This window comes from Tenrec ecaudatus, chromosome 10, assembly GCF_050624435.1.
Source record: "Tenrec ecaudatus isolate mTenEca1 chromosome 10, mTenEca1.hap1, whole genome shotgun sequence".
NCBI classification, from domain to species: Eukaryota; Metazoa; Chordata; class Mammalia; order Afrosoricida; family Tenrecidae; genus Tenrec; species Tenrec ecaudatus.
In genome coordinates, this window is record NC_134539.1 from 114,149,884 (window position 1) to 114,164,163 (window position 14,280).

At 53.9% G+C, this 14,280-nt stretch overlaps 1 protein-coding gene across 1 annotated transcript in view; it reads right to left on the reverse strand.

Annotated features, from left to right (window-relative positions):
• KSR1 (kinase suppressor of ras 1) overlaps positions 1–14,280 on the reverse strand; it is a 167,157-nt gene that overhangs the window by 7,637 nt on the left and 145,240 nt on the right. Inside the window, exons 16-19 of the mRNA XM_075559618.1 lie at positions 14,026–14,122; positions 12,377–12,510; positions 11,598–11,729; positions 9,603–9,738 (exon numbers count right to left, since the gene is read on the reverse strand). Of these exons, the coding sequence (XP_075415733.1) occupies positions 9,603–9,738; positions 11,598–11,729; positions 12,377–12,510; positions 14,026–14,122 (499 nt within the window). The remainder of the gene's footprint in view (positions 1–9,602; positions 9,739–11,597; positions 11,730–12,376; positions 12,511–14,025; positions 14,123–14,280) is intronic.

The window sequence follows — 14,280 nt, forward strand, 5'->3', positions numbered from 1 at the left end:
GGGCTGACAACTTTATCAGGGTCCCACTCAGGTGCAAGGCTGAGCCTCCGGCCCTCCCACTCAAAAGTGCCCGTGAGAAGACAGGAGACGCTCAGAGGACAGGAAAGAGGACTCCTGCAGAGAGTACCCATCGTCTCAGGGTCAGCACACACTCAGGTTTCTTTATACCCAGAGCCCACAGAGCCTCCTGCTGTGGGTGGGGAGCCAGAGAGAGAGACCAAAGATGTGGGGAGCGGTGGTTGCAGAAGCTACTATATTCATGAAATAAGACCAGGGTGCAAAAAAAAAAAAATAAGGAAGTGTTTTTTTTTTAATCCCGTTTCTAAAACAAAACATTATTTAGAAATGCTAGAAGATGGAGGAAACATTACCCTCCCCGCCATACTCCCAATTGCGAGCCTGGTCTGAGATAAAATCAGGCCCGTTTGCCGTGGAGCTGGATTTGGACTGAGAGCAACACTGCGGGGCAGACAAATTGCCCCGTGGGCTCCCAGCTGGGCATCTGCACATGAGCAGACTGCCGCACCTCTCCGCTATGGAGGACAGCTGGCAGGTTGGAACCCCTGTCCTTGTTCTTAGCAGCTGAGCACTTAACCACTGTGCCACCAGGGCTCCTAGTTTGAGAGAGGGATGGGAAACATGAAGAGGGCTTTCACACGTTCGTGGGAAAATTCCATTCCCTTCTAATTCCATTTTCCCATCACCTTTTTTGAAGCCCCTCCCCCTTTTAACATCAACAGTTTAATGGCAAAGATCATATACTTCACACTGTATTTCCATTCTATTTCTTTTTTTAAAATCATTTAATTGGGGGCTCGTACAACTCTTATCACATCCGTTGTACATTGGTTGCTATCATCGTTCTCAAAACATTTGCTTTCTACTTGAGCCCTTGGTATTAGCTCACTTTTTCCCCTCCTTCCCTCCCTCCCTCACGAACCCTTGATAATTTATACACTATTATTTTTTCATGTCTTATACTGACGGATGTCTCCCCTTCACCCACTTCACTCATGACTCCCCTGAGAGGGGGGTATAATAGATCCTTGTAATCGGTTCCCCTTTCTCCCCCACCTTCCCCTTGCCCTCCTGGTATCTTTATTCTCATGATTGATACTGCAGGGGTTATCTGTCCCGGGCTCCCTGTGTTTCCAGCTCTGGTCTGTACCAGTGTACATCCTCTGGTCTAGCCGGATTTGTAAGGTAGAATTGCGATCATGATAAGGGGGTAAGTATTAAAGAACTAGAAGAAAGTTGTTTGTCTTGTCGTTGCTACACTGCACCCTGACTGGCTCTTCTCCTTCCCGCGACCCTTCTGTAAGGGGACATCCAGTTGCTTACAGAGGGTAGAGAAGGTAAGAGACATGAAGCTCCTATTTAGGCCGGGTCCGGACCACGCAGCCCCTTCCCCCAGCCTCTCAGAAAGACGGATAATCTGCTGGACTTTGCAGCCCCTGCCTCCAGCATTCCTAGGAGCTTCTCTCTCCGGGCAGGGTCCCCACAGCCCCCTCCCCCGGCCTCAAGGCCTTGCAGCTGCAACACTAAAAGCCTCCTTCCCCTTATCAGTACCTACGTGCTTGGCTCGGACCCTATATAAGTCCCACCGCTTCGCTGTCAGGTGTGAGTAAGTCCCACCGCTTCACTGTCAGGTGTGATTACCCTGACCTAACTCCCCGCCGGGGAGCTCAAGATGCTCCTGTCCCTTTCTCTGCAATCCCTTCCCTCCCGGGAGCGTTCTTTCCCTCCATAAAATCTTTCTTAACTGCACATTCCTTGTGAAACTCAGAGAGCAGGAAATCAGATAAGAAATAAGATTCTTCCCTCGAGCGCAGAGCCCTGACTGGGGAGACAAAGTACAATCTGCATTAAGCCTCGCCTTGGGAAATGTCATCCAACCAAGAATAAAAGGGAGATCCTAAATGCCTCCAGGGAGAAGCAGGACACTGGGCCTTAGCAGACAGTGGAGGTAAGCTGCAAATATCTGAGGGAAAGTGGTTTTGAACCTGAAATTCTATACCACCTGGTGTGCGGGCAAACTGCGTGTATCTTTTGGTTACGCCAGGTTTCCAAGATCACCTCCCCCGCAGCCACTGGGAGGCAGCTTCCTGAAATGTCACACTCATTTGCTGGGCCACAACTGGGGGTGGGGGTGGGGACAGGACACACATGAAATAGTGCAATGGGCCCGGCAATGGTGGGGAAGAAACAGAAGATGACAGTTACGCTGCAGGCTTAGGAGGCCCTTGACTCCAATGTAGGAGATTGGCAGATCTGAGGAGGAGACAGGCCAATGAGGGAAGGCGCTGCCACAAGAGCCCAATGAAGGTGCCCGTCTCTAATCTCATCAAGGAAAAAGGCAAACAGAAACTCCAGGGAAAACAGCAATGACGCGGGAATAGACCTTGCCCCAATGAGAAGTCAATACAGTGACAGCACAAAGCTAACACCACTGTAGCAAATGACCTCATCAACAGCTAACAACCTTTATGGCCTATCACCATGGTGAACGCACATTCACCGCGTACACCCTGTAGCTGGGAGCCGGCGTCTGGGAGACTTACTCAGAAGATCTGGAAAGCAGCCCAATGCTGTACAAGTGCAGGGTGGGGGCTGATGTGCAGGGGAAGGGACTGACGGGGAGTGGAGAGCAGACGGAACAAGACAAAGCTAGTGCCTTTGGTGAGGAACGGGGTCAGGATGCTGGTTTTCCTTAAGAACCTGGCTAGTTGACGTCTGTCGTCTTAGCTAAAGTGACTCAAATTACAGTGGAGGCTCTGTTGCATAAAACAGTGCCAGGCTGTAAGAAAGAAACCCAGTGCACACGTCGTCTTTGTATAAAACCAGAACATGTTGTAGGCTTGTTTTATCTAAATAAGAAAAAAATTCTTAGTACGTTGCCCTCCTGGCAATGTAAGGCACCTTTCTGTTCTTTGTTCGGTGCTGTGAAGTCAGTTCTTACCCAAGGGGCTCTCTCGCTGCAACCGAATGAAACACTGCCCTGTCCAGACAGCCTCGCAAGCCCGGGGAGGTCTGAGGCCACTGTTGAAGCCACCGTGTCGCTCCAGCTCCTTCTAGGCGGTCTTCTCTTCTGCTGACCCTCTTAACTTTACCCCGCACGGGGTCTACTTCCAGGGACTGGTGCCGCCGGAGACCACGTCCACAACACAGGAAACCCAAGTCTCACCATCCTGGTTCCCAAGGAGTGTGCTGGCTGTACGTCGTCCACGACTGCTGTGTGTGCTTGGTGTCTGGCAGCCCACGGGACATTCCGTATTCACAACACCGCGGACTAAGTTCAGATGCATCAGCGTCCCGTTCTTGACACGCGGACGAGACGACGAGGGCACCGTCCAGGGCTCGGGTCAGGCACGCTTTAGTCCTCAAGGTCACCTCTTGGCTCAATTCGACACACCAGGTTCTCCGATTTCTTGAATGCGGTGTCCACAGGTTGTCCTCGTGCCAAGCTGACTCACCTGTGAGAAGACAGCGCTCCCCCCGTCATATTTCAGTACCTTTTCACCTAAGAGGGGCATCTCCTGGTGCCGTGTCACACAATATTCTGTGGCTACTCATAAGGTTCTCAGTGGCTAGTTTTCCAGAAGTGGACTGTCTCTTCCTAGGCGTTTCTTAGTCTAGAAGCACCACTGAAGCCTGTTTGCCACGGGTGACTCTGCTGGCATGTGACGTACTGGTGACATGACTTCCAGTGGCATAGCAACACTCAGGCCGGCACAGCGTGCCAAACCATCTACTCTGCCACAGCCGCCGCTTCCGCTCGCCTTTTCCTTCCAGCCAGGCTCCCCTCCAGGGGAGATTTTCACCAGCCATTTTTGGGGGCACGGGGGGTGATCATGAGGTCTTTCTTCCCAGTCTGGCTTCGTCTGGAAGCTCTGCTGAAAGCTATCCACCAGGGGTGACCTTGTTGGCATTTGAAATATCGGGGGCATCGCTCCCAGCATCACAGCAAGACACAGCTACCAATGCCCAGCAAAGGGACAGACAGGGGGTGGGCTGCTTTACACACACAGCTCCCTCCCTCCGTTATATAAGAAACATCGCAGCGCGAAGCTATTGTTTCGCAGCCTGTCTCCATCCAGGCCTACGCGCTTCTGAAGCAAGTGTGCCTGTCTTTCTAAACCTCCTCCTGAAAGAAGTCTACTCCCTTCAATTTAGACCACATCCTAAATAGCAGTTTTTGGGGTGTGTTCCTTTTAAATGCTCTGAGTTTTGTCAGCAAGAAGTCTGATGGGGCAAGATCAGGGCTATGTGGTCTATGGAGTCGGTTTTCCCAGTGAAATCCATCTAGGACAGCCCTTGCAATCCACAAAGATCGAGCACGTGCATTGTCATGATGAGAGAGAAAACAAAACCTCCCAGTGCCACTTGCAGGGCCTCTGTGTCACCAATGCAGCTTCCCATTTTCTGAAAACGTCTTCCTAATACACCCCTGGAATTGTCCGGTGTCCTTCAAGAAAACTGATCAAGAATCTCCCTCCATCCCTCCAAAACAAACAAACAAGCAAACACACAAACAAACAGAAAACCGGTCGTCATCACTTTCTGAGCTGGCTGGGATTGAACTGGCAGAGCGGATTCTCCTGGAAGCCACGGTTTGGATCGGACCTTTAGGGAAGGCACCTTCATAAGCCAAGCACAAGAACACTGACTGAGAGACTTATCTGCAGCCGACCACCCATCCCAGGGTCACCTTGAAGCACGTTTAGTGCATGTATAAACTGGAACCCTCGTAGCATTAAGTTTTGACTTACTCTCGTGTATACACTGGAATTTCTGGGATTAAAAAATGCCAGGTTTTGGTGCATATTATTATCTCTACAGCTCTATCTAGATAATACAGGCTGGATGAATAGTCTGGAGGAGAAAACAATGGGACCGATGGTTCCGGGGGGACATGGGAGAGGGGGAGGTGGGGGAGAGGAGATGGGGTTGACCAACCCAAGGACAGGGGAGCAACAAGTGATCAAAAATTAGTGGCAAGGAGGGTGTGAGAGGCCTGGTAGGGCTTCAGCAAGGGCAATGTAACCGGGAGAAATTACTGAAACCCAAATGAAGGCTGAGCATGATAGTGGGACAAGAGGAAAGTCAGAGGAAATAGAGGAGAGAACTATGTGACAAAGGGTATTTATAGAGGTCTAAATGCAGGCATGTACATATGTAAATATATTTATAGAGGATGGTGGGGAATTAGATCTATGTGCATATATTTATAGGTTTAGTATTAAGGCAGCAGATGGACATTGGGTCTCCACTCAAGTACTTACTCAGTGCAAGAACACATTGTTCTATTAAATTGGCATTCGATGATGCACACCTTCCTGACACGATCACTGAAGACAAATGTGTGCATAAGCAAATGTGATGAAGAAAGCTGATGGTGCCCAGCTATCAAAAATACAGCATCTGAGGTCTTAAAGGCTTGAAGATAGACAAGAGGCCATCTAGTTGAGAAGCAACAAAGCCCACATGGAAGAAGCACACCAGCCTGTGTGCCCACGAGCTGTCAAGGGATCAGGTATCAAGCATCAAAGAACAAAAATCATATTGTAAATGAGGGGGAGTACAGAGTGGAGACTCAAAGCCCATCTATAGACAACTGGACATTCCCTTATTGAGGGGTTGTGGGGAAATGAGCCAGTCAGGGTGCAGGGTAGCAATGATGAAACATATAACTTTCCTCTAGTTCTTAAATGCTTCCTCTCCCCCACCCCCACTACCATGATCTCAATTCTACTTTACAAATCTGGCTAGACCAGAGGATGTACACTGGTACAGATAGGAACTGGAAACACAGGGAATCCAGGACATATGATCCCTTCAGGACCAGTGGTGAGAGTGGTGATGCCTGGAGGGTAGAGGGAAAGTGGGGTGGAAAGGGGGAACCGATTACAAGAATCTATGTATAACCTCTTCTCTGGGGGATGGACAACAGAGAAGTGGGTGAGGGGAGACGTCAGACAGTATAACATATGACAAAATAACTTATGATTTATGAAGGGCTTATGAGGGAGTGGGGAGTAGGGAGGGAGGGGGAAAATGAGGAGCCGATATTAGGGGCTGAAGTAGAAAGCAAATGTTTTGAGAATGATGATGGCAACAAATGTACAAATGTGCTTCACACAATGGATGGATGTATGGATTGTGATAAGACTTGTAAGGGCCTCAATAAAATGATTTTTTTAAAATGCCGGTACTGAGGGCCTCAGTCCAGGGGTACCAGTTTTATCAGCCTGGGATACAACCAAGGCCATTGTTAATTTTTACATAAAGCTTCTTGGCTAATTCCACTGTGCAGACAGAGCTCCAAGCTACCGATCGGGAAGGGTTTCCTATAGTACATGACGTGGGCCTGCTTGCGACGCTCTCTAAGTAGGGCGTTGGGGCAGAGGAGAGGGGGCAAACGTCACCCCAGCCCACTGCGGGCTCCTGAGAGCCAGCTTTTCTTCTTTTTTTAACCTGCTGCTATTGGGGGCAGGGAGGCTCACTGGCCAGTGATAAGAAAAAAACTATTATGAATCATCTTCTGAAGCAGGACTGTCCACTGGGCGGCAATTGCCATCGGGGATGCACCTGGACAGGTATGTGTACTCTCTGGCAGGTGACAGTTCGGTGTACTTCCTGCTTTAGACTAGAATCTATACTGTTCTCTTAACACTGGCCAATGAACCTTCTTCCCTCCCGGCGGCAATAAGTTAAAAAGACAGCTCTTCTGAACCAGAGTGGGGTGCTGGGATCCTGCCTCTGTCTCTCTGCCCAACTCCCCTCTTCTTCATAAAGAGCTCCCCAAGGTTGGACCGCGTGCTACCGGAATCCATCTCAGATCTCTGACCCGTGAGCCCAGAGCTCTGACTGCACAAGGAAATTGGCCAAGGAGCTTTATTTAAAAATTAAAAACACGAACGATGGCCTGGGTTGTATCCCAGGCCAGTTAAATCGGCACCTCTGGGGCACCAGGCAGCAAAAGGCTACCAGAAGTGTACCCAGAGCGGAGCCTGGCTCCCTTCCCATGCTCTGGTCTCGGCACCAGGCCTTCGTGCCCCTGAAGGCCCCCGGCAGCTCTCCCCGCTGCCCCAGCCTGAGAGCGGCCGAAAGGTAACCTGAAGGGCTGCCAGCAGAGCAGTTTACAGAGGCGTGTTTTTCTTTCAGAGAAAGCAAACGTCCACAGGAAGATGATCTAAATAGCCTGACTGCTCAAGGTAAATGGGGGACACCTCCCGGCTGCCCAGGACCGGACGGAGTTCAATGACAGCACGGCACCGACCGAGGAGCTGCTTTGGTGGAAAGGCTTTGTGCATGACTTGAGATCGTGAGCATCGCTTCGGGAGAGGCCGTCCATCAGCTAGATGGCATGCACTTCTTGTTTTGTTTAAAAGATGTATTTGCCGACTTAAAAGAGACGGGCGCCTCTTTGGCTGCTTTCCCGGCTTCCCACAGAGGCTGGCTAAGGTCACGGCGCATGCCTTGGACCTGTCACTATCCGCCAAAGCCATGCCAGGTGAAGACGGCGCAGCCCTTGGCTCTGGAGACGGCCAAGGAGGGTGAGCCACGAGCACCGAGGAAGTGCTCACCCCTCGTCTCTGTGACACCGCCCGGCATCCTCGCTGTGGCCTGCAGGGCCCCAGAGCAAGTGGAGCTGGCTGGCCCAAGGAGAGCCTGCAGTCCCTCTGAGAGAGGCAGCACCTGCCTGGGTGCTTAGCACTTCAACCAGATGGCAAGCACCACTGGAGTGAGTTCACTCAAGATGATGTCATCTTAAATGAGCCTTCTGTGAGTGCCCAGCTGCTGGCTACCAGCTAAATGAGGAAATCAATAAGCTCTTTCAGGACGACGGGGCTGTGTTCGCCACTGGCCACTGTGCCTGCCCCAGAGTCTAGCAGGGGTCCTCTAGCCGAGGACATTTATCTGGCCTGCTGGGTGTTTATGCCGCCCCCCTCTTTTTTACTTCAAAATAAGATATGTGCAGTATGCATAGGAATTTGTTCATATTTTTTTAAACTATAGTCCGGCCCTCCAACGGGTCTGAGGGACAGTGAACTGGGCCCCTGTTTAAAAAGTTTAAGGACCTCTGGTCTATAGTAAGTGATCTGATCAACATCGCCCAGGCTTTTAATAAGCCACGCAGGACCTGGAGAAGTGTCCTTGGGCCCTCTGAGCATGTCCAGTGCTGTGTCACCCAGGCATGTACTGAGACTACTTACTAACTAACCTGTTAACCTATTTTCCTCATCCTAGCCAGTCCTGTGGTTACCCGTTGGGCTACTAACCACAAGGTCAACTGTTCAAAACCACAAGCTGCTCTGTGGGAGAAAGATGAGGCTTTCTACTCCTGTCAAGAGTTACAGTCTCAGAACCCCACAGGGACCGTTCTTTATCCTGTTCTACAGAGTCACTGTGAGTTGGCATCAACTCGACAGCAGGGAGCTGATTCACCGAAACGTGTGGGCCCCTCCAGACTTCTTTCCCTGTGGGCTGTGCGGGTGACAAGGAGACCTGCAGGCTGCCAGACGGAAAGACTGCTGAGGGCAGACAGAAGGGGGAGGCCCGCAATCGTGTTGTGAGAAGTCAGTCTCCAGGCTGGCTCATCTTCCGCAGGCAGAGAGCAAGCGTCAAGGAGTTACTCAGTGACCAGGGCACCGGTTGAGAGCCGCTAGGACAATCTCTAGCGCTCGGGCACCTGGGGTATGGACTGCCGGAACTGGATGAGTTAGGGGAGGGGGAGAGGGGGAGGGAATCTCTTAGGGGACGCTCAGGAAGGACGGTTACAACATAGCACTCCGCCAATGAGGCACCAGGAGTGGGGGGGCGTGTTTGCAAACTCAGGGATAAAATGCTTTGGGGGGGGCTGTGAAGAGTCCCCACTTTTGCCCACTTTGTCTTGAGTCTCAGAGCCCGATTTTGCAAAATCAAACAATAAAGGCCTCTCTCTCACTAAAGTGAGTACAGATGGAATTTGTCCAGCCTTCTCCGGTTAAACTCCGTGATGGCCCGGGTTGGTAAACTCATATGGGCTAAGGCAGTCACCCCATTTCTCTCTCTCGAGACCCATGGAGTTCAGCCCAGGTCAGGGGTATATCAACTGCTCAGCCAGTTAACTGCCAGGAGGAGCCAGTTTGGTGCCCGGGATTTCAACAACGTTTCCCACAGTTGCCTTCAGGAGCTGGTGAACAGATGTGGCCCCCAGCTGCGCACTGCCCTCCAGCAGTTAAGAAAAGCGTCTGGGGAAGGTGTTGGTAGGTCAGCAGGACCGCCCCCTCCCCCAGGTGCTCAGGGCAGTGAGGACGTCTTCGGTCACACGCAGGGCTCTACTACCTCCGCAGCTCAGAAGGAAAGCCATTCCCTTGAAGAAACTGGAAGGCGTCAGACAGGAAAAGATCAACAGGGGGCTATTAATAATGGCTGTTTCTTCTTCGGGCGCCTGTGTTTTCCCACAAAGGTGGGTGTTTTCATCTGTAAGGTAGAGACTCCCCCAGGGTGGCAGAGTTTCCCCCCAGGGATCCCATTTCTTGGGTGGGTGGGCAGCCATGCAGTGCATCCCAAGCCCACCTCTAGGCCCGCTGCCTGCCCAGGAAGTGGGTTCTACTCACGCTGACTTCTTTGCCCAGGCTGACCGAGGCCAGGACCCGCTTCATGCCTTCCCCGCTTCCGACCTGCCAGATCATGGCCTCCGCTGCTTGCTTCTTAAAGGGCCAGTCTCTTGCTTGTAGCTCATACCAGATGGTCCTGCGGAGACCAATCCACACAACCTGAGCTCCAGGGAGGCCCCAGGTTGCTCTCCAGGACGGAGGTTCTCAACCTGGGGGTCGAACGGCCCTTTCACAAGGGGGGCCCCCATTCATCACAGTAGCAAAATGACAGTGATGAAGTAGCCACGAAAACAAGTGTATGGTTGGGGGGGGGCACCACCACGTGAGGAACTGTATGACAGGGTCTCGGCATGGGAAAGGTGGAGAACCACTGCTCCAGGGCTCTTGAGCCAGAGGGCCCACGGGTCTTTTGCCATCTTTCCTCACCCTGGAGGCAACCACCCAGGTAAAAGGGGACCCGACCCTATGGTGGTAGAAGGGCAGGCACCTAACAGGGCCGGAGGGGCTGGTGGGTGTACAGCCCAATCCTGCTGCCACTTTCCAGCTATGCAACCGCGGACCCCCCTCAGCAGGGCTGCTGCCTGCTTCACACTGTGGGTTGGGGATCACCGAAATGGAAACGGTTCAGTGAAGAGTCAGGGGAAGAAGGCATGGGAACCCTGCCCAGCCTATGGAAAGGATTCCCGGGGAAATGACAGGCAGCCGGGCTGTGGGGGCCTTTTCCTCTTCTCGGGGCCTGGGGTCGGGGCCGGCCCTGCGCACACTTGCCACAGGAGGGGCGGAGCACCTGAAGTGCTGAGAGGCTGCCCGAGACGCTCTCCCTGTAGGTGCTTACCACCCACCAGCGCCTGGAAGACCTTGCAGGGAGAAGAACGGAGCACAGACGATTGCGATATTGTTCATATCAGGATAGATACTGAGTTAGAGATATGAAACTTGATCGCCATCACCTGTGTCTTCTTTTATTAATGTGGTCACTTGAAAATTTCAAATGCTACGCAGTCCCCCGTGGGAGACACGAGAGGTTTTCCTAACGGTGTCTTCGAGACTTTGTAAAATTTGGGATTTTAGTTCCAGGCAAGGCGGGCAGCCTTTGCGATGCTGTAAAAGCCGCACGCGTGGAGGTGACTGTGAGGAAGCATTTGCTGTGTGAGGGGTGGGTTCAAAGGGTTCAGGGTGAAGGCTGATTCACATCGCGGCAGGGGCAGGGCTTCCACACTGCCCTGCCCTGCTCAGAGATGGCTGCAGACAGCCCTGGGCGCTTTGAATGCATGGCTCTCCGTGATCCTGCCAATGACCCCGTCGTCTCCCATGTCGGGTTCTGAAGGGGCTCACTTCTCTACCCCCGAGTGAGTCTCCCACTGTAGGATTTGGACAGGACCTTGTCCCACCCCAGGGACCCTGCCGATTACACAAACTGTCAACACTCCGCTCCGTGCCCGTTTCCTTCAGCAGCCACGGCAGGACTGCCGGGAAGCCTCGGGTTTGAGGGCCTGCAGGAGTTGAGCACAGTCAGACACCTGCAACTTGGGGACACTGCCAGCCCCGCCTGCGGGCACGGAGCTTAGGGACCCCGAGGGGCTGCTGGCCGTCTGGAGCGGGAGGCTGAGCACTGTGGACAAGCTGCCCAATGGCAGAACCCTACAGCCCAGGAGGGCAGCCCCCAGTTAGGCGTGGGGAGTGTGCTCAGGGCGCTGGTGAGCCTGATGGCCAGAGTGGACCACGGTCAGCGACGGCCTCATTTAGTTCTCGCGGAACAACCCTGGGAGGGAGAGGCTATTCCTCTCCCATGTGACGGTTGGGGGGGGGGGACAAAAGATCAAGGGCATAGTCACTCACTTCACGCGTGGCAGAGCCAGGGAACAAAGCCTGGGCTGGCTCCATTCCCGAGCGGGGGCTTTAAACACCCACTGCACATCCCTCCTGCCCCCGATGGCTACTCATGGCCTCACAGCCCAAGGGGGGGGAGGGGGGAGTCAGCCAGGGCCTCCTCACCCAAACGCGTAGACGTCAGCGGCTTTGGAGAACGGCAGCTTGTCCTCATCCTTGCCAGGTGTCATCTCCCGCACGATCTCAGGGGCCAGGTAGCACAGCCAATCATGTGACAGCTTCAGCTGGTTCTCACGCCTACGGGGGGGCAAGAAGCCAGGACAAGGGCACAGGGCCTTGCATTCCCCTGGCACCCAGCACCCTGAGCCCACACGCTCCAAGGCACTGCCAGCTTTTAGGGACTGCAGGATTGGGGTGATAGCCAGGCTCCCTGTAGGAAAGCAGCCAAGTGGTGCTGGCAGGGCCCTGCGCCTGAAGGTGCCAGGTTCTCTAGGCTGGGCGAGCGGGTGTGTCTCCTCCACCCAAGAAATCCGGTCCCCTGCGGGTCTCCCCCCAGCCTGGGACCTGGCTTCCAGACTCCAGCCTGGGGTTCTGAGACATCTGGGGAGGGGGAAGCCTTTCTCTGCTCCCCCAACCCCTGTCACCATCTGAGATCTGGGGCCAAGAGATCTTAGCACTTGTCCCCGTGACAGGAAGTGCACTCTGGTCCCTGGGACAAGCTGGCACACAGGCTGACTGATGGCCGGGCAGAAAGCAGCCTCCCAGGGGTGCTCATATACTACGAGGGACCCCGAACTTCACCCTCACCTGGTTCTGGGCCAGACCCAGATAAGCAGGTCCCAAGAAAGTCTGGCCTTTCCTATAGGTCGGCCCCTCAGCTGCTGATGCGAGAGGTCTCAGAAGGGGCCCCGCCTGTTCTGCCCCGGACACGCAAGGCAACTCACCGCTCCTCTCGGACCACGCCTGAGATCCCAAAGAGGCCGAAGTCGGTGATGACCACTTTGCCATTGTCATAGAAGACGTTCTTGGATTTGAGGTCCTTGTGTACGATGCCTTTGGCGTGGAGGTACCCCATGCCCTGAAAGACAGCAAGCCTCTTGTCAGCTGGGGCTTGGGAGGGGGAGAGGGGGTGGGTTCACGTGTGCTTCTGAGCTAGGCAAGCGGCTGGTGAGTTGGCTCATAGAGGGGGCCACTCCCCGGCCCACCGCTTTTCCATCCATACGGAGTGGTGGGTGAAAACTCTGAGCCTCTATCGCCTACCCTGGAGAGGCCAGCTGAAAGGGACACATGCCAAGCCCCCTAGAGGACAAATCCTCTTTCCTTCCCATCAAGCACCACCCTTTGAGAGCTGCCCCAAAGAGAACCTCGTTTATTTTGTTCTGCGCCCACAGAAGGGGGAGTGAGTGGCTTCTCAGGGGCCCAAGCAGGAACCGCAGTAGCAGAGGGCCGCTTTGGTCACCCTGCTCCAATGCGCTTCCACAATGTTCGGCCTTGGCCATCAGAGCCCAGCTGGCCACCTCCAGACAGAACTCCCCAAGTGCTGCCCACAGGGACAGGGGCGGATGGGGGAGCAGGGGAAATGAAGGGCAGGTGACATTGGCCCCTCCCTCCAAGCGCTGTGACCTCAGACCACCAGTGAAGGCATGCATGGGAGGGGTGGTTTAGCCACACGGAAAGATGCGCAGAAATCCACACACAGAGGAAGGGCAGCAGGGAACAGACAGGGGGAGGAGAAAGACCAGACACCAACAAGGTGACCCCATAGGATGAGGCGGAGCTGCCCCTGTGCGTTGACCAGACTAGCTGTTCACAGCGGCGTCTCCCCCCCCCACCCCTGCTTCCCGGGAGGGGCTGGCGGTTTGCCCGGCTCGGAACCACAATACCACCAGGGCTCCAAACACTTGGTGGGAACTGGGCTGAGAAAGCTTCTCAACTAAATCAGCTTAAAGAGAAAGAACCAGAATGCTAGCTTATATTCAGGCCTGTCTGCTATTAAATAAAGCAGCAAAGGCTCTTCTCTCTCATTTTTATTTCCCTTTTAAAACAGAATAAAGTAAAAAAAAAAAAAAGTAAAACTGCCTGGGGGTCTGTCCACATGATGCTTTGATGCAGAAATTTCCAGGCACGAGGGTGTCTCCTCCTCCTGAGTAGAACAGCCCCCCTCCCCCGCCTGCCCCCACCATCTCGTCTCGTCTCTAAGAGGCGCTTGGCAAGTGCCAGCCCCGACAGTCAGTCACTTCTGGGCATCTCATCGGCATTCACATTCTTGCACCGGCCCGGTGGGACGTTACCTCCATTTTTCAGAGGGGGAGTGGAGGGCTCAGAGAGGGTGCACAGCCTGCCCACGGTCACACAGCTAGGGTGGCCAGGATCCAGACGCAGGCTGCTTATCTTTAGAGGTCCCCCTCCCAAGCACCCTGCTGAATCCCTCTCCAACAGGTGGTTCCAGAGTGCTCCCTGCTCTACAGCAGAGATGGGGGCAGAGAAGGGGACAGAGTCCCACCCTTGAGAAGCCCCAGCTCACAGGGGAGGCACAAATCGCCCTGAGGTGGCAGACGGTGGGACAGCCAGCCCCACCTCCAGCTCCCGTTACCTTGATGATCTCCTGAGCGATCTGCCGTGTCTTGTTGATGTCTAGGGACGTCTTGGGATCCCTCACAAAGGAGTGTAGCGTCCGCCCCTTGCAGAAGCTGTTGAGAGGGGCAGGGCTCAGGTACAGGGCTGGGTCAGGCAGCCTAATCTTACCGTGAAGCCCCAGGGGTCCAGATGGCGGGCACGTCTCTACCTGCTTCCAGCAGCTGCTCTCTGTCCCCCTACAACTGTGAGCCCCAGAGCTTGCACTCCTCAT